Here is a 22576-nt window from a genome sequence, read left to right as displayed (position 1 = left end):
CGTCTGGCCCGGGGAGGCGGGCCGAGGATGCTCGCGCGGCGCCCGATGGGAGTTGTAGTTCCGACTTCGGGCCTCGGCCGCGCGGCGGGGCGAGGCCCCGGGGAGATAAAAACTACGGCGATGGCGGCCGGGGAGGCTGCCGGGAGCGGGTACGGCAGCCGCGGGCGGCCACGCTGCGCTCGCGTCGGGGCGGCGGAGCACACGCGGAATCGGCGGAGCGAGTGCTGAGTCGGTGCCGCCGCCGGCTCCCCCCTCACCCGGGAGACGCTTCGGGGCGCGGAGCTTTGTGGGGCCGCCACAAAATGGAGGCGAACGGCAGCGGCAGCAGCAGCGACTCAGCCCCCGACTGCTGGGACCAGGCGGACATCGAGCCGGGCAGCGGCGCCGGCCCGGGCTGCGCCCCGCCGGCCGCGGAGGCCGAGGCGCAGCAGGAGCTGCTCGGGGCGGCCTTCAGCCGGCAGCTGAACGTCAACGCCAAGCCCTTCGTGCCCAACGTCCACGCCGCCGAGTTCGTGCCGTCCTTCCTGCGGGGCGGCCCCGCGCCCGGCCTGCCGCCGCCCTCGCCCCCGCCCGGCCTCCCGCCGCCGCCACACGGTACCCGCGGGGCCGGGGCCATGTTGGGAGCGCGCCGGGCCCGCGGGGCCGGGGAAGGGCCGGGCCGGGGGACACCGGGGGCACCGGGGGGCGGCAGCGGGGCCCCACCGCAGGAGGGTCTCGGCAGCGGGAGGGGCACGGCCGGGGGGCTCCGCGCTGAGGGGCTGGGCCGGGCCGTGGGGAGCCGGGGAGCAGCGCTGGGGCAGCGGTGAGGGAGCCCCCGAGCTCGGGGGGCTCTGCGGGCGGCGGGGGCTCTGCGGGGCCTGGCCGGCCGCGGGGGTCGTGCCCAGGAATGGGGGTGCTGGTTGGGGTGCTCTGGCTGCGTGCCGGTCCCCTCTGCGTTTCTCTGGTACCTTTGCTCGCAAAGGGTCACCCATGATGAGAGGAAACCTTCCTAAAGCACGACAGGAATTGTCGGAGGTTTTGGTGGTCATAAATTTGGTGTTGCTGGGGAGAACAGCACTGCCTCGGCCACCAGTGGCTCAGATGTGTCTTAAATGTCTTTTTGAGGATTATATCAAGTAGTTATTTTTTTCCAACCTAATGCTGATAAAGGATTAGCAGGGAAGGGAGTTATGTCCAGCCGGCCTCAGGGAATGGAATAACTTGAAATTTATCCTGCTTTTAATTTCAAAGGATCTTTGTGTACGCAAGCAGTGTTTATACTAGATTTACTTTGCATAGGGGAAATGAAAGGAGAGCTACTTTTTCATTTCCAGCTCCAAACTGAAGGTCCTTCCAAATATCAGACATGCTGGTTAACTTTGTGGTAGCATTTTAATGTCACTCCTGCAGCTAAGGAGTTTAAGGCCTTCCTATTTTTTCTGTAATTTTTTTGAATTATTCCTGTTGGTGTAATATGAATCAAGCTACTGTTCTAGGTATTTATCTAGTAATTTAATTTCACTAAAGAGACTACTTGCTACATGATATTTGTGCGATTTCCTGTTGGCTCTGGCTTATTATTTATTGTGTTCTGCTTTAATGCATTAATTAGTCTTGCTCTCCCTAGTATCTAAAGTTATCAAGTGTTAGCAACTAAAAACTGTAACTTTCGTATATGAAACTTTAAATTTGTCACAGCAGAACGTTATAGCCTGTTTCTGATAGTAGAGCAAATGTTAGATTATGTGTTCTCTACTGCTGCTCAGCGCTCCTGATTTTTATCATCAGTTGTAGCTCATGTACTATGCAGGCAAAATATAAGTGCATTAAAATATACCTCTAGGAAGCCACGGGCAGATCCTTGGATTCCATTTAGAGTAAATATACATGTTTAGGTTGTAAGGGCAGACTGGGTACCTCGAGGTTATGATGGACACGTGATGCACCTTTGACTAATCTTCAAAATTCGTACCAACGTTTTCCAGATATTGCAACCTGAATCCAAGTATTTTTTTTTTACTATGTAGTCAGTACTGTGACTGAAAACTTTCTTGGTGTTTTGAATGTTTTTAGTGTAACTTTGTGTTTTTTTTTTCTCCTGGTTACTTTTGTAAGGTCTCATCTGAGGCTTCCTATAGTTAATTTTTTGGTAGGATTTAAACTACAGTTCCTCACCTGCTCATTAGATTTATTTTGTCACACTGTCCTTTGTTCCGCTCTTGCTACTTCTGAGGCCTGTGATGAGCTTTGTCTTTCCAGAAACTAGAGATGACTTTACTGAAAGCTGCCTGGCCATCTGGAGTGATCAGGAAGGCTTTTCTTTGCATCTTAGTTGCTGAGTACATTTCTTACACAGTGCCATATTCTACCTGGTTCGAATTCACCTTGATGTTATATCTTCTTTAAGGTTTAGGATTTTGAGTTTCTCTAAGTAACTTCAATATCCCTAAGTTTAAGCAGACAAAAATCTGCAGTTATAAAAAACTAACTTTCTTAACTGGAATACTGTACTTGTTATGTACTTTTTGAGGTCTGATGTATGTGGGTACAGAAATTAATTGACAGTCTTCTCCTTGCAGATGTTTGTATAAGGTGACAACTACTTTCCTGGCTGTAAGAACTAGGTGGAGCTTGCTCTGGAAATAAGTCAGAACAACATGTGATTAGACAGTGGTGCTGAATAGGTTGCTTTTCAGCAACCCAGTTTGCTTTTTTCCCCCATAGGTGTCCTGTGACACTCACTCTTCATTATGTGGTTTGTACTGGGAAGAATCTAAATTAATCTGGATTGTTAGGAAAAATATAAAAAGCTGGGTGTCAGTTTAACTTCAGTGGCCTAAAGTTAAGTGCTAATAATGCTTTTCTTCTTGGAACTTTCTCTCGGTGAGGTTTCGTTCAAGTCATAATTCCTCAGTAATTCAAAGGGCATTGTAGGTCAGGGTAAATGTGTGGTAGCGCCAGGGCATATAAAAAAATTCCCCAGGACTGATTCCATTGTGTGGCTGTGGTGTGTAATGGTATTTTTTCCTTTTATGCACACTAACTTCATGTTTCTAGTAATTTGAATAAAATTCCTGTCACTTATGTTTAGAGCACAGAAATAACACTCTTGGAAGCCATTTAGGGAACAAGATGTTAACTTTCTAAAATTGGGCAACTCCTGAGACCTGCATTCTGACAACTTTACCTTAAAACTTCTGGTTTATGCATCCTTTCTTTTGATTGGAAATTGTATATAAGGGAGAAGAGCTGGATGATGTTTACCATCAACATAATTTCTGCTTGCAGATAGTTTTGGAATTAGTATGGAATTAAATTACCATTTGATTATATGTGAAAAGCATGTTATTTACATTTTTGAACCTAAGCAGCATATTAAAACCAATATGTTCCAAATGCTGTAGCTGTCAGGACTTGCTTTCATCAGTTGTGTCCAAGTCAAACTCTTTTGTGTAAAATCTCTACCTGTTGGATTCTGTGGAAATGTGAAATGGAGACTTGTCTGTTCTCTGTCTCACTGGACATGGAATGGAAGGATGTCATGGACAGGGGAACTTTCTGTAGGGAGCAGCTGCTGGACCAACAACTCAATTAAGGCCAGGTGTGGTTGTGTTAAGGCTTCTAAATGTTCTTAGTCACAACTGGTCCTTGCAACTTCACTCTTCTTTAGCATCTCTGACTAATTTTGTACTGTTTTACTAATTTTGTAGCTGTATGTAAAATGTAATTACATTTGGGTGGTTTTTTAATTCATTTCTGTAGCAAGGCATGGTTCAGAGGGTATAGTGAACACCAACCCCTTGATTAATAAGACTTTATTATCTGGCTTTTTTTTTGGATCTTGGGTATGCAAGAAGCGAAACATTTCTGCAGATGCAGTATAAATCTGCATTCTTGTGGTTCAGTTTTTGTCATAGTTCTTGAATATTCACAGGATTCTTGGTAAAATTGATCACACTTTCCTTGTATGGTCTTTTCTATACTTCAGGTTAGTTTTTCTTGTTAGAATTGCTTTTTAAGTATTCACTCAAAGTGTTAACTTTGCTTGGAGCAGGAGACTAAACTGGATAACTTCCTGGGATCCCTTCCAAGCTGAATTCTTCAATGATTTGAAGTATGCAGTAGTTGTAGTAAGAAAAAAGGCTGTCATTAGTACAAAAGTAACAAGAACAGCCGGTGTAAAGAAAGCCAGCATTTATCCTTTAGTGCTGTTAGTGCTGCTGCTTCATTTAGTAGCTCCCTTGACCTCTTCAAGGAACTTTCTGAACATCTTTGTTAATGACTACAGTTTAAACAACTTGCACTTACAATCCTGAGCCAAGCAAACATCTGACTAAAGATCCAGTGCCCTTCAGTTTGCTTCACTCCCGAAATATCCTCACTCACCTGCAGTAGCCACTTTTGAAATAGTTACATTCCAGCAGCTGGGCACCTTCAGCCTTCAAATGCTGTAAATAAATGGCTGTAGCATTTATCTTTCTGGTGTTCCCTGCCCTCATTTTTTCTGACCTTGTAGCTAGCTGGGACATCCATGTATTCCCCCCATGCTGCCAGTCAGGCACTAGGGCAGGAGTTTCAGGATTTTCTATTTTAGTTCTGGAGCCTGTAGTTCCCAGAGTAGGATGATGAGTTACCTGTATCCCTGTGTTCCCCAAAGCTGGTCATCTTGTTTTACACTGTTCTCTGTAGACTGTGTTTTAAGAATCTTTAACAATTCATTCCTCGAGAGACTTCACTTTGCACATGAATTTGCTGAAAACATTTTGTCTAAAACTGCCATTGGAGAAGCTGTTGTGTTAAAGGGTGACAGGGTGTGCTCATGTCAGCCTGTGAACAGCCCTGTGCTGATTTCCTCGCCACTGGCTGTTGGTAATGCTGCTGGTAATGCTTCAGAGCTGTGAGCTTGCACTGCTCACATGGCAGCAAATCAGTGTTGTATTGTGAATGCCAGTATATGGGAGAAATTGTTCTTATCTGAAAGTCTTGATTGCAGTTGTCACTTGACTGTCTAGAGCAGTTCTGTATCAGCCTGTCCTGACAGATGAGCTGCACAGCCACGTTTGGAACAGAGAAAGGCTGCATGTCTTGGCTCTGCCTTGCCAGGTGAGCAGATACAATACACCCGTGTGATGCAGTCAGGGTGCCAGTGTATCACACAGGTGTCCTTTGTCTGCTTCTGAAGTGTCCCCAGAAAGGCAGCCAGGATTGTGTTGCTCCTGGTAGAATAATTCATTGCACTTGTGGCCTTGCATGACTCCAAGAAAAAACAGGCCCTGGGAGCCGCCTGTGGACAGGAGGCTGCTGACCACGTGTTTGGCACGCTGGCTACAGCTACTCACTTAACGTGCTTGAAAGCATGATGTTATCTCTTAAACCTTGATTGCTCTATCAGAATGAACTCAAAAATAAATTGGGATGGTTCTTAGATTCTATTTATAGTTCGGTTTTACAATTCCACTTTAGGAATTTGGGGATTTTTGTCCTCTTTTGTGATGAGAGACACGCAAGCAAGAAAAGCAGCTGATTGTATGAACTAAGGTAGAAAGATGGGGAGGGCTGTTTTTGTGAGTTTTTTTGGGGTTTTATTTGGTTGTGGGGTGTTTGGTTTGTTGGTTTGGGTTTTTTTTTTTTATTATGAAGGAATAAAGCAGTCGTAACTTAATCCATGTAATTTATGACTGTGTTTTGAAGAGGTCTGTAGGAAAATGACAGTGTCTGGAATTCAGTACAAAAGTTAGTTTAGGACAGGTGATGCCATACTAAAATTATGGGTTATGCTAAAAATACTAAGTAGTTATGAGAGATCTTTGTTAGAGAGCGGAGTTCTGACCTGTTCAAATACTGAGTTTGATTTCTGGATTATCTGTCTCAAAAATCAAGTTATCAGCTGAGCACAAATACTTGACCTTAAGCAAAAGGGGTTTTCATTATATTCTCTGAAAATCCCCGTGAGCTTTCTTAGACTTAGTTGTTAAGAAGCGTGTGGGGTTTAGATAAGATAAAATTAAGGTGTGTCCACACTAGAGAAGGAGAAAGGTGGGTCAAAACAAAATCCTATGAATATGAAGCAAGTGCTAATTTTTTTGGTGAATTTTGCAGTCATGTTAAACTGTTAGAGCTGCTCTTACCTTGGTGCATTTTAAAAACTGGGCATACATCTCTGTGTCCACTGGTGAAGCTGGGGCATCAGCTATGGAGCAGGACAGAGATGGGAAGAAAATAAGTTGGGGTTTAACTTTCATAACAACTACCTTACAGTGAACTCTTGAAACCCTTTTCTTTCTGCATATTTTGAAATAATGAATATAAAATATTTTGCTCAGCTGTAGCACTTATTTGTGCTTAAAGTAATTTTCTGTGCATTTTTGTTAACTAAGAATCTCTTGGGGTTGTTTTATTCTGCTTCTCATGCTGCATTTGACACAGACTTGTTTTTTTTTTTACTCAGCTGTAATTCCATTTATGCTTTTATTTAACAAAAAAATGGGAGGAGGGGTCAAACATCTGTTATGTAATTCATGTGAACTGTTGAGACTGGGTGACTGTTGTGTAAATATGTGCTGAACTCGGGTATCCAAATCACACATACAGAAAGGTGATGGGAATCCTAAGGTGGTGTCATGTGTTTCTTCTCCCTTCCAGGAATTCCAGTGAAGGAATCTGATGCCTGTATTAGAGGAGCCATAACAAATTCACTATACAGACCTTTTATCGATAAGATGCTGCTTTCAAACTGAATTTACCTTTCTTCTTTTCCCCTTTTTTGTTTCAATCTCTGAGCTGTGTGGCACCAGCAGTTTCATTAACCCCCCAGTCCAGCCCAGTTGTTCCAGTCCTGTCAGGGTTCTTATCCCTGCCCTGCAACAATTCTGCCTCTCCTCAGTTCTGGGCAGGCATTTGCATCGTGGCTCAGGTACCTGTGCTGAGGAGTTCCCAGGTGACCGCTGAACTATGCTGCCTTCTGTGCAGACCTCTGGCAGCTTTTCCAGTAAATCTGGTGAACACTGCACTTTGGGGAAAGGTGGAAGTTGTTATTACTGCTTAGCCCTTGAGTTTGACTTTAATGCTGTATTTTGACTGCACTTCTTGTAATATTGCTTCTTATTTTACCAGGTGTATATATCCTATAAAGGAAAAACTTGCTACATTCTAATATAAATTTATTTAAAAAGCAATTTTCTGTTGTTTATGTACAAGCATTCTAATCTGTTAATGCTGCAAAGTTCCCATATTTCACTCTTCTCTTAAAACAATACTTTCAGAGGTTGGGTGATAATTTCTAATTTGCTCTACCTGTGCAGCTTTGGTTATTGTACAGCAGAAATGCATTTAAGTACAAAACTTGGTGTGATGTGCAACAAACTCAGCAGCTGAAGTGGAAGGCTGTGTGCAGGAAGCAGGCAGGACATGATCTCTATTTTAAAGAGATCAGTCACCATGTTTTAAAACTGTGTAGTTTTGGACTCTTTATTAGGAATGTGCACACTCCTTCAGTGAATTTTATACTTAAAATGCCCCAAAACAATTACCTTAATCAGACAAGACTGGATTATATAATGTCATTGGGGGTGCCAGTAGGTAAATGCAGCGTGTGTATCCAATTTTGCCTTTGGCATTGACAACAAAGATATTCCAAAAAATGGCCTAAGGCTCTGATGTTCAACAGGACTAAAGATAAACCACTCACTCCATGTAATACTGGGAATAAAGCTGCAGTGGCAGTTCTTGACTTAGGGCTTGAGGAGATGGAGTGTGGAGGGTGCTGTGTAAAATCTAATGTGTCTATAATGGGTAATCCCGTAACTTGAGGCATCACTTCAGACATTTACTGGCTTAGAGCATGTTAGTTTTGAAGTTTAGATTATTTATTTTTTTACTTGGTTTCTTAACAATGAACTTTTTTAGAGAGTGGTTTGTGTTTCTTTCTGCTTTGAAGAAACAGTGTAGGTTTGATATCATTCAGTGTCCTCTTACAAAGCACATCTGCCACTTGTGTACCCAAGTGACCAGAATTTGGTAAATAGCTGTGGTTATAACTGAGTATATCTAGTTGTGTGGCACTAGTACTCTTCAGCATCCATGCACAGACTGTCCTATTGACTCTCTTGTGTGCTAGACTTGCACAAAATTTAACGGAGGGACCTTTTTTTCTACCTCTTCTCTTGTTTGTTATGAAGACCCTTTTTTCCCTATCTGCACACCTGCTGTATTAGAGACCAGAAAGTCAAAACTCAGTTTATTTTGAATGCTGTTGATTGACAGTATATTTCTAAGAAATTAACTAAGCCTTCAACTGCTTGTAGAGCTTCTGTTTCAAAACAAGTGCATAAATACTGTCATTTGATATCTTTTTCATTATGGACAAACTTCTGGAGTGAAATCAAAAGCTTGTGGAAATGATCTTGTAATGAAAATATTTATGCATCCCAACCACAGTGTGTGTGAAACAGCCAACAATCTTCTGATGGGGTACAAAATGGAGGCTTTAGGTTCACACCTGAGCTTTCTGCCACCTGCTTCCCACACTCCTAAAGGGACTGAGTTGAGGCTTTTCCAGCTCCCAAATGGGAGTAACACATCACTTCTTACAGGGGATCTCAAGGCATTCTGTTCTTATGCTCTTACTTACATATTAAACAATTCTCTTAAGATTTTGTTCCTGTAGCTCATATTTGATCCAGCACAGGAGTGCAGGGAACAGTTCCCTCCTGAGCTGTGCCCCTGCACAGTTTGCTGCTGGCCACTGGATGTTGTGCTGTGACCCACATTCCCCTGCCTGCTTTGTCCTCTGGCCCTGGGCCAGCTCTCCCAGCACTGCTCCAGTTCAGAGGAGGCTGCAGCAAATACGCAAACAGTGCCAAAGCAAAGAGGCTTAGAACGAGGTCCTTCTCTGGGTGCTTTTGTTCTTTTGAGGGGATTTGTTTCATCTTTAGGGCCCATCGTGCATATAGAGCAAGTGATGCCCTAAGATCTGTGTGTGTAGTTGAATTGAAGGAGAGCTGGAGTGCAGCTGAACAGAGGGTATGAATTTGGGATGTGGCTGAAAAAAAAGATAATGAACTTGTTTCGAAGAATTATGAAGTTGAATTTATATCAAGAGAAATCTAAACAGGTTAAGGTTTTAGGGATGGTTATAGAAGAACTCTTGATCATGTGGAATAATGTTCTAAAATATCAAGTGCTGTAATTGCTAATAGGAATGTATCACTCTTGGTAGGTTTAATAATTAGTTATACCTCAGCATATAGTTTAGTACATGAGTGCATTTTAGCACAGTTGAGTGATTTATCCAAAAAACGTACCCATGGTTTTGATTAGCACGTGACTGGTGAGATTGCCCACCAAGTAATGTGACCATATGATGGTGTTTAAGGGGACTGGCAAACTTACAGGCACCTGAAGTTGATCATTGCTTGACTCCATAACCCCAGAGGATCATAAGAATTTATTCCTCGTGGCTTGGTTGAGTTTCCTCCTCAGTGTTTCTGTGGAAGTGAGGCAGTTGCCGTGTAGATGTGCCCGTTAGCTGGAGCTGGCAGAGCCTTTCCCAGCACTTGTGACACCACAGGCACATTGTTCCTTTGGATACACTGAAACTGCTTTCTCATTTTGAAACCCCAGTTAGACACTAAAACTTCAAATAGCCAGCATGCCCAAAAAGGTGGGCAAGTAAAATATTACATGTAGAAAAATTGCTTGTTTTAAGTGTATCTTTCCATGTAGGGCAATAAATGGCCTGGGCTTAGAGCTGGTGTATGGTTTTCCCAAGCTGTAGGCAGTGTTCTTCAGCAGTATTTGTGCTCTGAGGCTGTTTGGTAGTGCTTGGCAGGGAGGGAGGTGTTTGTTCTCTCAATACACTTCATGCAGTAAAGTTGGGAGATGGTCTTTTATGCCAAAGTTTGGAAATTAGTTACATCATTGTATTTTAAAAAAAACTTCTTTCTCTCCAGGTGCACCTGTAGAGACTTCTCCAGAGGAGCAGACAGCCTCTTGTGAAGGTAGTTGTTTTTGTGTTCTGATAGAACTCCATTAAACATTTTTTTTTTAAATTATTGCAAAGAATCTCCTCTTTAAAATTTCTGTGAACCTTTTCAGTCTTCATTATCTTAATCCTTATACTACTATTGGGAGGAAATGTGGATATCTGCAGTTATTTACAGTTTTATAGGCAGTTGAACAAGGTGCATAAAGTGGATTATGGAAGATCATAAAACTTGCATGAAGCAGAATTTTTGAAATTGGATCTGTATATTGAGTAGTTTTGACAAATGCCAGAACATCCAAACTCTACTTATATAAATTTAGTCACTCCCATCTTTCTCTGTCGTTGATACTATCATGGTAAATGTGTGTCTTTAATGATGCCTTATTTTTTTTCCCTTTTTTTCCCCCCAGGTCCAAATGCTGCTGTTAACATGGAAATTTCAGAATCTGTTGGTAAGATGAGAATTTTTTCACTGTGATAGTACTATAATGTACTATATAGTGCTTTTGCTGAACCACTGCAAACAAAATGGAAGAACCTTTCCTTTTTTGGTCCTTACTATTTCGTGTTGTGTCTTTATACTTGGATGAGGAAAGATAATTAAGCACCTGTGTGTGCTGACAGGTGCAATCAGAGTATCAGTGCTGTGTTAAAAAAATAATTTCTTATTACAAAATAGTCCCATTCATATATTTGGAATGGTGATTAACAAAAACTTTCAAAGTGATCAGTAATATGAGCGACCAGAAGGTGGAAATTGCATCTCTCATTGTTCTAATGTGGCTTAGGAGCAAACTTTGACTACAGTCCCTCTCCTTGGCTGTCCAATCACACGATGTGTGGCTGTGGATTTGGACCAGCGTGGTGGGCTGAGTGGAGCTTCAGATTTGCTTTTTCTTTGTAAAATTGTTGCCTGGTTAACTCAGAAGTTCCTTAATCCCTGTGAATCATAGATGTCTTATGTCAGCACACGAGCTGGTTTGAAAGCTTCTGGTACTGATAATGTCAGGAACAAGCAACAGTTATCCCTCTTTATTTAGGGAGACGTTCACAGATGGGCAGTTAAAACCTTTTGGTTGCATCTCTGGGGTCGGGGCTTTCCCCCATAGTAATTGCCTTTAATTTCTTCATCATTTGAATATATCTGGCTGGTTGATTTTCAGTGGAAAATGGAGAGACAGAAATGTCCCCGGAAGAGTCGTGGGACCACAAAGAAGAAACAAGTGAAGCAGAGCTTGGCAGTGGCCCCACAGGGGACTCGGGGCCTTCTGAAGAAAGCGCTCAGGAAATGATGGAAGAGGAGGAGGAAATACCAAAACCCAAATCCGTTGTAGCACCTCCAGGTGCTCCCAAAAAAGAGCATGTAAATGTAGTATTCATTGGACACGTAGGTGAGTTGGGAGTGGGAAGTAATTGGATCTTTGTGTTGTGTGTTAGCCAGAACTTAGAGGATTAGAAATTAATGCTGTCCTTTGTGGGGATTTGTGGCTTCACTGTGTCTTGAGGGCAATGGGAGCGTTCATTCTAATGAAGCTGCTCTGGAAAAATGAAAAGAAGTAAAGGAGGTCTCTCAGGGCTAAAGTGCCAACAAGGGCAGAGTGTGTTCCCTTGGACACAGCAGTGCCTGTGTCCATGATTTCTCAAGTGCTTGCTCCTATTGAGTGCTGAAGTGATGACATGTTTCTGATCTAAAAAACAAAATCAGAAAGCAGTGCTTCTTTTCTGCTTATTTTAAATTAGAAGGGTAAGGGTTTTTACTGTTAGATTAAAAAACTATTATTCTAAATAGTAAAAATTGCAGAGTTACAAACAATAGATTAATTCATATTTAAAAGGAGCATTTATAGCAAAATATTCTCCTTAATAGTTTCAGCAAGCTTCAGAAGAACTTTGGTGGTGTCAGAAGTAGAGAAGAATTATCGAATCATGAGTTACACAGTAAATTCTCTCTCTGCATTTGTTCAGTCTCTTATCACCTTAGAAGAGCTGTAGCTGTAGTTGGGTAAATGCAAAAGGGAGTCACCCAAAGGAAAGGGGCAGAGGTACATCCCAGAATTGAAGAGCAGCCCACCCAAGTTGGAGACAAGGGATAAAGGAAGCAGGGAAAGGGATTTTGCATGAGCTTCCCACACTCTTAACCCCTGCTTTAGCTGGAGCACTCCTTGTTGAGAGGTTTTTGTTATGGATAATGCCAAATTTGCATGTATGAAAAGAGAATTTTCAAAATTCAGTGTAATTGAATTGACAACAAATTATTACGGGGACGAGGAAAGGTACAGGATGCCTCAAAAAACTTAGATTATGGTTAAAAAAATAAATCTTTTGAAATTCAATCAGATGACTTTGTTCATAATGGTTTTCTTTTGCTAGGATTTTCTTTTAAATTGTGCATGACTTTATTTATTATTTTCTTTTTAGACGCTGGCAAGTCAACTATTGGAGGACAAATAATGTAAGGAAACTTAAATTTTTAGATTCCTTGTGAATTAAATTTCTTTTTTTAGATTTTTTAGATTTTTTAAATTTTTAGATTTCTTGTGAATTAAAAAACATCAATTAAAATGAGTGATATTTTCTTTATGGCTTTAGTCAGCATAGAAGAATATTTGTATAATATTACTGTCCCAATCAATTTAGTTACTTATTGTCTTTGGAATTCCTTTATTCCAGCATACCAATTTTATTGCTGTAGGATTTTCACTTAATGGAAACAGCTATGCAAAACCACACTTTATTAAATTTTAAAACCTGAATCATTTTCTAAGAACGTGGCTGGTTTTCTTCATTATTTTAATATGCTGTTTGAAACTGCTTTATCCCTTTTGTTAAATTTTGTCCTTTTTGAGAAAACTGAAAAAAATGTAACACCCTTATTCCTCTGTGCAAATGTTGTCAGACTTAATTTGATTTCAAAATGTGCCAATATCTGCAATATAAGATAAAAGTAAATAAATGCAGCTAGATTTTACAGTTTGTAAAAATGGAAATGCTATTTGCTGACACTTAGTATTTCTGTGATTTTACAATAATATTCTCAGCAAAAGTGGGAGGTCTTTGTCTTGGCATTTTCATCTTGTTTTGCTTTGACCAAAGTGGAATGTCAGAATTGTCATGCTGCATTTAACCTTGTAGTTCATACTAGAGCAAATTAGCATTTTATTATCTGATGTGTCTGAGTATTCTCCTTGTCCAAGGAGATGCCTGTTCCTAACACTCCTGCTGATGTGTTGTGTTCCCAAAGCTTTCTGGGGCCTTTCAGGTTTGGACAATATCCCTTTGATGTAAGGGGGAAAAATTGTGTGCTTGTATCAACTTTGTCATTAACCCATTATTTACTGTTATCTTTAATTGTCCTGATAAATTCAGAAGGTTACTATTGTTAGAAGATTGGGTAGAAATAGCTGAGGAAAAAAAATTAATTTTTTAATATAATACAACTGTACAGTACTTGCTTATTTTCATAACTGAAAGCTCTCTTGAAATACCAGTTTACTCTTCTATGTAAAAAAAATGAAACCAAAGTTACTTTTCTTTACAGTTCAGAAATGGGGTGGGGGTGTGAAAAATTATTCTATAACAATTTTTACTTAAGTCTGAGACTAATTCAATATATCAAAATTAACAGATGTAGTTCCCTTTGAAAACTTGCCTCTGTGGAACATTTTACAATTAGGCTTATAAAAAAAAGACATTCCTCATACTCCTGCTGAAGTGGTGCTGGTGTCCTTTTACATATCAGATAATGAGGGAGCTTTTTGTGCAGAAAAAATTCCACTGCTGATAGCATCAGGCTATGCCATTTTTTCAAAATAATCTGTAAGGATTGTATAAGGATTTAACTACTTGGAAATGTGGTTCTGCTTCATGTAAAATTGCACCTTTTTTTTTTTTTTCCCTTCATCTCCTTAGGTATTTGACGGGGATGGTTGACAAAAGAACACTTGAAAAATATGAAAGAGAAGCTAAAGAAAAAAACAGAGAAACATGGTATGAACCTTCTGAAGATAGAACAGCACACTTTGCTCTTTTCAGTGCAGGGAAATGGGCAGCTGATTGGGGCTCTGTCCCTCCAGTCCTGCCTTCCTTCAGGCTCTTGGCAAGGGGGGATTTTTTGTTGGCCTCTGGTTTGGGTTTTGTTGTCACGTTTTGGTTTGCTGGGTTTGGGGGGCAGTGTGTGCACAGACAGCACTTGTAGCAGCGGATTCCTCCTTCAAACTGCTCCTGAAGATTGATTTCCCTTTTGAAAGCTTTCTGGTTTTGGCTGTGGTGGAGGATAACAGGGGTTCAAAGGGCTCTGGAAAAGGAGCAGCTAAAGACTTCCTTAGGGATGGAGCGATGATGGAGCACTGAGGGGATGGGCACTGAGCTGAACTGACGGTATTGTGTGTGAGGGAGGGGAATAGAAAGGCTGACTTATGTTCTTTTTACCAAGCAACCATCATCCCCCTGTTGGGAGTTGCCCATTCTGACTGAAATCTAACTTGTCAGTGGCCACTGGGATAAAATAATGAGGAGGGAACAGCAGTTATATGATCAAATTATCAAAGATAGAGGGAGTAAAACAGTCAATGAAAGTCACTATTGGTCCTGGAAATGCTTAAGTTTGGTAATGCTGACATGGTTAGAATAATTGCGTAGAAAAAAAGACATTTAATGATAACAAATCATATAAAAATTAATACAAAAATAGAGTATTTGGGTTGGGATTTTTTTAGGTACCTTTCATGGGCCTTAGACACAAACCAAGAAGAACGAGACAAAGGTAAAACAGTAGAAGTGGGTCGTGCCTATTTTGAAACGGAGAAGAAACACTTCACTATTTTAGATGCTCCTGGACATAAGAGCTTTGTTCCAAATATGATTGGTGGGGCTTCTCAAGCTGATCTTGCTGTGCTGGTAAGAACAAATCAGATACTTTTATTTTGGGTATACTGTGGAATTAAATTTTTGATTTTTATTTTTTTTGTTTGCTTGCCTAATCTTTTGGTTAATTACAACAGAATTTTCAAATGTTAAGTTTATCAAGTTGAGTGGGTTTTGGAGTAACTTAATAGATTCTTAAAATTGTCCACAGATGTCATATGATTTCTTTATGTCAGTGCAGAAATTAATGGGTAACATTAAGGATATACCAGTGCATTTTGAAAGCTTTTACTAGTTTTGACTTACTCAAAGTTATTTTTAAATGAGTCAGTATTTTCCACTGTTGATTGTGCAGTTGAGAAAATTGTAGAACTTTTATTAAAATACATATTTTTAATTAGGTTATTTCTGCAAGAAAAGGAGAGTTTGAAACTGGATTTGAGAAAGGTGGACAAACAAGAGAACATGCCATGTTAGCAAAAACAGCAGGTGTAAAACATTTAATAGTTCTTATTAATAAAATGGATGACCCAACTGTAAACTGGAGTAACGAAAGGTGAGTTCAATATTAAAAAAATTTCTCTTCATTGAAAGACACTGAAATAAAAGAATTCCTAGGTAAAGTAATCTTCTATCCCCTTTTGTGGAAGAATGGTAAACTGGTGGACTAAAGACAGGTTATAAGAATGGCAGGAAAGCAGAAGCATTGTGCCTAGGACAATGCCTCTCAACTAAGCTGGAACTTCTGCATTACTTTAAAACATCCATTTTCATTTCTTTGGATCCTTGCAGACCTATCTAACAAATCCATGCATTCTAACATAGTTTAATTGTTGACTTGGAAACTTTATACTGAATTTTAAAAAAGGAATTGCCTCTTTTCAGTAGTGGAGGTTGCCAGAGTTGTCAGAATTTGCTGTGTGTGCTGCCAGGAATTGGGAAGGTTTCTGAGGAAAGCCGTGAGGGCCTGTGCAACTTTGGAGCATCATCCTGCTTTACTGGGAGACCTGTGCTCTCTTGGTCCTGCCCCAACCTTCTGATGCTGAATTCAGGCAAAACCACGAGGAAGAATTGTACCAGAAAGAAACAGCACAAACCCTTCTGAACTTTTGTAGGAGATTGGAGGGGGCCGAGGCAGCAGTGAAGTGAAAGGCTGCAGCAGCACCTCAGTGGCTGCCTGGCCTGGCCTGCCGTGCTGGCCTGGGTATCTTGCTCAGAACATTCACCAGGTGCCGCTGCTCCCCCAGCCCCAGAACTGAAGGAGATGGAGAAAACTGGTGGTGCTTTATGGAGCAGAGGAATGAGGGGAATAGACAACACCATGTTGTGCTGGAAGGTTGAAGATGCAAATAGGCCACTAAGCTTTATAAGGTTTGCTTGCTGCTCACGTAGTAACCTAACTGAGGAAAATTATATGTCTGGGGGGTTTGGTTTTTTTTTTTTAGAGCACAGTATTATTTTATGCTAGAATAAGTGAAACTTATCTTGATCTGCTTGTCATTTTAATAGATATGAGGAATGTAAAGAGAAACTGGTGCCATTTTTGAAGAAAGTTGGCTTCAATCCCAAAAAGGATATTCATTTCATGCCCTGCTCAGGACTGACTGGAGCAAACCTTAAAGAACAGTCAGAATTCTGTCCTTGGTATATGTATGTATCTTAAATTGAGCCACCTGCATATTTGCTGTATTTCAATCAAAGTAAATGCTACAGTGAAGTAGGAGGTAGTAGAGAGTGCTGCATTGTAGTTGTGTTCTAAAGTGCTTGAGGAAATAAATCAGGGCAACAGGACACAGCCATACAATGTGCCAACAAAAAGCATTTGCTGCCTGCAGAGGATTATTAGTAAAATATTAGCAGTATTTTTGTGGCTGTGTGAGTTTGGTGCCATACAAGCACTTGAATTTGCCAGTGATGCTGCAGTTGACATGTTGCTGGAATGAGTAATTGTGTGATGTGAAAAGTTTGCTTGGAGCTGTGTTATAATTAGTGCCAAGCCATGTCTCTCAGTGGATGTCATGTTTTTCAGTATTGTTCATTGTACTTTAAAAAGTATTAATGGAAATCACATTTGGACCTAGCTTTGTAGTTCCAAAATACAGTACACATCTATTGTGATTCTCAAGGGAATAATTAATTTGTGTAAAATATGCTTGTAATGTAACTTAAAAACATGCACTACCTGGGTATTAATGTATTTTTATATATGTTAGCTGGGGTAAGGTGAACACTACTGATGGGATGTTAAAATAGATTTAACTGTCTTAGAGGTCACTGTTCTTAATGATGAGAGAGTGAAAACCATTCCTTTTGTTGGACTGCATTTATCCATTCTGAGTGATGTTTTAAATGGAAGGGTGCTCACAAAATTGAAACAAGTGCCTTCTGCTCTTTTAGTGGATTACCTTTTATTCCATACCTGGATAATTTGCCAAACTTCAACCGTTCAGTTGATGGACCAATCAGGCTGCCAATCGTGGATAAATACAAGGTACAGTTGAAAATAATAGGATGGAAAGTATAAATGGGCTGTTATCAGAGAGCAGTAAATGGATTATTTACTGTCCTTTTAGAGGGTATCTTTTTTTCTTTGCTAATGTTACATTTTAACTGTAAAACAGAAGTGGGAAGGGGAAGTAAATAATTTTGGTATTATATGAAACTTAAAATCTGTAATCTTTCATGAGAATAGTTTCCAAAATATTAAGTATAGCAGTGCTAGATAACTTTATAGGGTTAAGTAATCAAACTTTGAGTTAAATCATAAATAGAGCAGACTCTTTAGGAAAATATTCCCAATTTTTATGTAATGATTTCTTTTTGTGAAGGATATGGGCACTGTGGTCCTTGGGAAGCTGGAGTCGGGCTCTATTTGCAAAGGACAACAGCTTGTGATGATGCCAAACAAGGTATGGGAATGTTTAGATATTAAAAAAATGTACTACCCTAAAAAAAGAGTTTGATTCTTAAAAGTACTCATTAGTTTAGATGAGAAAATGTTGTGTTGCTCTGCTGGATACCCCCAAGCTCTCAGGCTTTACGTGGGTGAAGTTTCTGGGGCAGGGGGCGTGTGTGGTCCCTCAGCATTCACAACTTGGGTTCTCCTGCCTTAGAAACTCAGTTGCTGGACGACAAGTCATCACAGTTGAAATCATATTTTAAATGTTCTGAAGCTTGCAAAATTGAATAGAGTCAATTTAAATGTAATGGAATTAGTTATTGAAATACCGTTACAATAAAATGATTTTGTACCAGACTAAAATATTCACAATACAAAATGACATTTTTGCTTTCTTTAAGCACAATGTGGAAGTTCTTGGAATCCTTTCTGATGATGTAGAAACCGATTCAGTAGCCCCAGGTGAAAATCTAAAAATCAGACTGAAGGGAATTGAAGAGGAAGAGATCCTTCCAGGATTTATTCTCTGTGATCTCAACAACCTTTGTCATTCTGGCCGCACGTTTGATGCCCAGGTACAATAACCAGCATTTCAGTGCTGTAGAGAGGGATAAAAAACATGACAGTATTTCTTGTGTTTCACCAGTTCTGAACTTCAGAGGTTTGAAGTTTCAGTTCAGATTTCTCATTCACTACCATATCTCTAAATGGGCAATAACATTTTTACTTAACACCGACATCAGTAACTGGAGTCTTTAAAATATCATTTCTTTTGAATTTAAGTTCTCAGTGAAGTTTTGGATGCTTATAATGGTGAAAGCAAGATCTCATCAGGCCAGTTCTTCAGTTTTGTACTTTCATATTATAAACAAGTTAGTAACCTTAAAATTTTAGTTCTTTGACAAAACTTTGTGTGTAAATTTTTCAACTATGCCTTCTAATATAGTTCTGCATTTGATTATTCTCTGTTCTTTTATAATTGAAATTAGGAAAAATGCACTCATTTTGAATTGTTTTGCAGATAGTGATAATTGAGCACAAATCCATTATCTGCCCAGGTTATAATGCTGTGCTGCACATCCACACCTGTATTGAAGAAGTTGAGATAACAGTAAGTGTCCTTTGAAGTTGTGATGTGACCGTAGACAGTCCAGTTGTTGGGATGAGTTGTTCTTTCAGGACATGCATTTGTAGAGCCACTAATGCAGCAAAGCTCAGTCTTGAGTGGAATTCTTGGTCAGTCTCCTAACACAAATAAAAAAGGTTGTAACTGTCAGTATAAGCTTTCTAAAAAGTGTGGCAAGTCATGACTGACTCCTATGCAGTAAATCTTGGAAGGTTTTCTTTGCTTATTTATTTGTAAGCATTTGTTTGTAAAGAAAAATAACTCTTATTTTAGCAATCACAGCTATGGATTTTTTTTTTCTTGTGCAGGCCTTAATCTGCTTGGTAGACAAAAAAACAGGAGAAAAAAGTAAGACACGGCCCCGTTTTGTGAAACAAGATCAAGTTTGCATTGCCCGTTTAAGGACAGCAGGAACGATCTGCCTTGAGACATTCAAAGATTTCCCTCAGATGGGTCGCTTTACCTTAAGGGATGAGGGTAAGGCTGTTTCCTCTGCAGATCCTGCCTGCTGCAAAAAGTACAGCTGCTTGAAATAGGGCATCCTGCATGGCATGAGGTGTTAAAATGCTGGTATCTAGTGGAAATCACTCTCTGGGTGACAATGGAAAAGTAAATCTAAGCAAATTGTTGTCATTGTGCAGAGTTCTTGCTGGTAACAGAAAGCTTTACTTTGGATGGATAATGTACCGAAATGTGCACTGTGAAACAAAGGATTGGATTTGAAAGATTACCAGCAGTGTTTTCTTAATGTGTCCTGCAGTGGCCACCTACAGTATGAATACCATAGTTTCACTGTTTAAAGGCAGAAAATATCAAAGGGGTTGTGTGTGTTGGTCTTTAATTTATGCACACCCTGGTAAAACTCACAGCTTTGTGGGAAGTATTTAAAATAAATTACCTTTACAGATCTGGTAGTGATTCTGCCTTGCCTTCTCCTTAGATGAGTGCAGAGCAGGCTTTCCACAATCCACATTGTGTTCTTTACTGGGAGAACAGCACGTTTACTCTTTTGAAGATTTTTCTTGAGCTTTTAAAATACACAGATGCTTTCATGCTACAGGAGAACAATTTCTGCTCTATGATTTCTGATACTCTCAAGAGCCTCTATTTTGGGGAAAGCTTTCACGTTCTTGGAGACTTCTACATCCTTTCCACAGTAAATGTAACTCTGCTGTTTGTCTCCTTGGTTTAGGTAAGACCATTGCAATTGGAAAAGTTCTGAAACTGGTTCCAGAGAAGGACTAAGCATTTTTCTCAATGACCCCGCACAAAACTGTGAGGAAAATCGACTCAGCAAAAGCCTACTTCACACCGCCTTCTTCTTTTCTGCCCATTGATAAACTTCTCCCCATGTTTGCAAAGACAAATTTCACAGCAAAGGTCCACATTATGTCAGCTTTCTCATATTGAGAGCTCTGCTATGCCACTGTTGAATTTTCCCCCCCAAAAAAAAAAAAAAAAAAAAAAAAGAAATTTTTTTTTTTCTCCCAAATTCTGCTTCCTTGGAAAGATTCGGCAATAGCTTTGTAAGTGATGTGGACATAATTGCCTATAATTATGAAAATCTAAAGGATTTTTAATGTTTAATTTTCCCCCTAGCATATATATTAAGACCTCTTTTTTCCAGGCAGATCATTCAGAGTGTGCGAGTGTGTGTGCACATGTTACAAAGATGACTACCATGTTAATAAACTATTCAATTTGAAATCTTTTTCGGTATTGGAATTGCTTTTGAATAATGTTTTTTATCTGGATGTAACGCAGTTGCATTAGCTTTTTAACTCTCCAGTAACCCAGATATTTGGTTACTTGGACTTTTCTAAACTCCTCAGCCTCCCCACACACACAGTTTTAAATGAGGCAATTGGGCACTCAGCCAAGTTTGTACTTAAAAACAATTAGGTTTGCCCCTTCCTTTTGTTGAATGTGTTCTGAAAATCTAAAAAAAACATTCATGCAAATGTGGCACCTTCATTAGCTTGACATTTGTTAATAACTTCAAATCTAGGTTGACTTAACATCATTACTAGACACAGTAAGTCAATTTTGAAGGCTAGAACTACGTATTGTGTCTTTATAAAATTCAGCGTTGTTAAATTCTTAACTGCAGGAAATGCTAACAACCAGTAAATCAGTGAAAGTTGCAAAAATAAGAGAATCTGTGGCAATAGTGCCTATTAGTATTTATAAGAGCTGCATTTTGTGGGAGAACTGGGCCAATTAAAAAGTGCCAGTTATATAAATTACTCAGTTCACCCTGTCTTTAATTTAGAGGGCTGGATAATCCTTGCTGTTTTAAAGATCAGCCTGAACTGAGACGGAGACAGACTATTTAAATCCCCAAGAATTTGCACATACCGAAATATGGGAGGGTCAGAATCAAGCACAGTCTGTAAATTTTTGCATATCAAAAGCAATGTAAGCTGACGAGGACCAGTGAAGTTTTTCTTGAGAAATTAAAGCAGAACTGGTTCAAAGTAAAGCTTACTCAGTACAACTTGAAGGAGCTGCATAATAAAACCCTGTTTAGCTGCACTTTGGAAGTGGACTGTCTGCAATTGCTGTCCTGATTCGAACAATTAGGATGAAGGCTAAGGGATTTTTTTTCTTTCCCAGAGTATTAGTAGTAATTATTAAAAGGTATCTTCAGAGCTTCTTCAGACTGTCTTAAACTAAACATTTGCAGTTGTACAATTGTGGTGAGCCCATCTTCTCTCCCAAAAGTTTACAGTCTAGTGACTGTATCTGAATTCACAGATAACTCAAAATTGAAACAGATTTACCTATTTTTGGGTTGGTTTTTTTTCTTCTTTTTTTTTTTCTTTTTTTTTTTTTGGTTTTGTTTTGTTTGTTTCTTTGTAACTGTGGAACTCCCATTCATTTCACTTACAGCTACATTGTATGGACAGAAGAAGTTATTGTCCTCAGTTTCATATGACTACACTTGTAGCTACCATAATGCATGGAATTTAAATAAATTTTATTATGTCTGCAAATCTCTGGGCTTTTATATTTTTTTTTGGTAAATCAGGGTTTAAAAGCATCTTTTTTTTTTTTTTTTCCTACCAAGTGAACAACACCCCCAGTTCCTTGGATCCTAAACTAATGAAGAAATCAAAAGCCAAGGAAAATTACTGTCTTGTTCACATTCTGGACTAACTTAAGATTTCCAGATATCTGACTGCTTTCTTGAAGCAAGCTCATGGATTTGAAATTTGCAAAGACCATTATTAGATAATACTTAGATTCCTAAATTCTTAGATCTTTTAAGTCTTTTTTTTTTTTTTTAAGGCATTAAAATGCATCTGAAGATTACTTGATGCTCCAGCAGAATTTTTCCACTTTAGAACAAACTTAATGGGGGATTCTAAAACCTTATTATTATGAGGCTGGACTGAGTATTTATTATTAAACTGAATAATCATCTGGTGGGTTGGAATACCAGTAGATAGAGAGTCTGAGTATTTCCATTACTCATCCCATCCAGTGCATTTGATTACATTTCCATAAATCCAGTTCATGTCACCTTGTCTGTAAAGGGAGGCTGTTATTGTTGCAAATCTGTTACCAGAATTCACATTATGCAATTAAAGATATTGCTATCCTGGAGGAATGTTTTATTTGGGTATAAAATATTTGCATTCTGTAGCAAATACACTGATATGAAAATGTAAGGCATAAATCTGCACAAATTGGCTGCATTTTGGGTAGAAGAGCTGGAAGT

At 39.7% G+C, this 22576-nt stretch overlaps 1 protein-coding gene across 1 annotated transcript; it reads left to right on the top strand.

Annotated features, from left to right (window-relative positions):
* Positions 1 to 188: 188 nt before the first annotated feature.
* Positions 189 to 21848, top strand: GSPT1 (G1 to S phase transition 1). Its single transcript, XM_027885414.1, has 15 exons — positions 189 to 594; positions 9930 to 9977; positions 10375 to 10416; positions 11128 to 11355; positions 12383 to 12416; positions 13874 to 13951; positions 14680 to 14860; positions 15229 to 15383; positions 16337 to 16477; positions 17225 to 17318; positions 17656 to 17736; positions 18128 to 18301; positions 18748 to 18837; positions 19161 to 19329; positions 20045 to 21848. The coding sequence occupies exons 1-15, from the start codon at positions 303 to 305 to the stop codon at positions 20095 to 20097; spliced, it is 1860 nt and encodes a 619-aa protein (XP_027741215.1). The 5' UTR covers positions 189 to 302; the 3' UTR covers positions 20098 to 21848.
* Positions 21849 to 22576: the final 728 nt, after the last annotated feature.

The sequence above is a fragment of the Empidonax traillii genome, unplaced genomic scaffold (genome assembly GCF_003031625.1).
Source record: "Empidonax traillii isolate 1590-97213 ecotype Southwest subspecies unplaced genomic scaffold, ASM303162v1 scaffold166:size2381449, whole genome shotgun sequence".
In the NCBI taxonomy this organism is placed as follows: Eukaryota; Metazoa; Chordata; class Aves; order Passeriformes; family Tyrannidae; genus Empidonax; species Empidonax traillii.
Note: the sequence above shows the minus strand (reverse complement) of the source record. Positions and strands in the feature narration are given on the sequence as shown.

Excerpts from the sequence above, each read along its gene's own strand:
- GSPT1 (XM_027885414.1), top strand. The coding sequence starts at position 303 with ATGGAGGCGAACGGCAGCGGCAGCAGCAGCGACTCAGCCCCCGACTGC. Across the intron at positions 11,356-12,382 it reads AGTATTCATTGGACACGTAG|ACGCTGGCAAGTCAACTATT; the intron begins GTGAGTTGGGAG and ends TTTTCTTTTTAG. Across the intron at positions 14,861-15,228 it reads AAGCTGATCTTGCTGTGCTG|GTTATTTCTGCAAGAAAAGG; the intron begins GTAAGAACAAAT and ends ATTTTTAATTAG.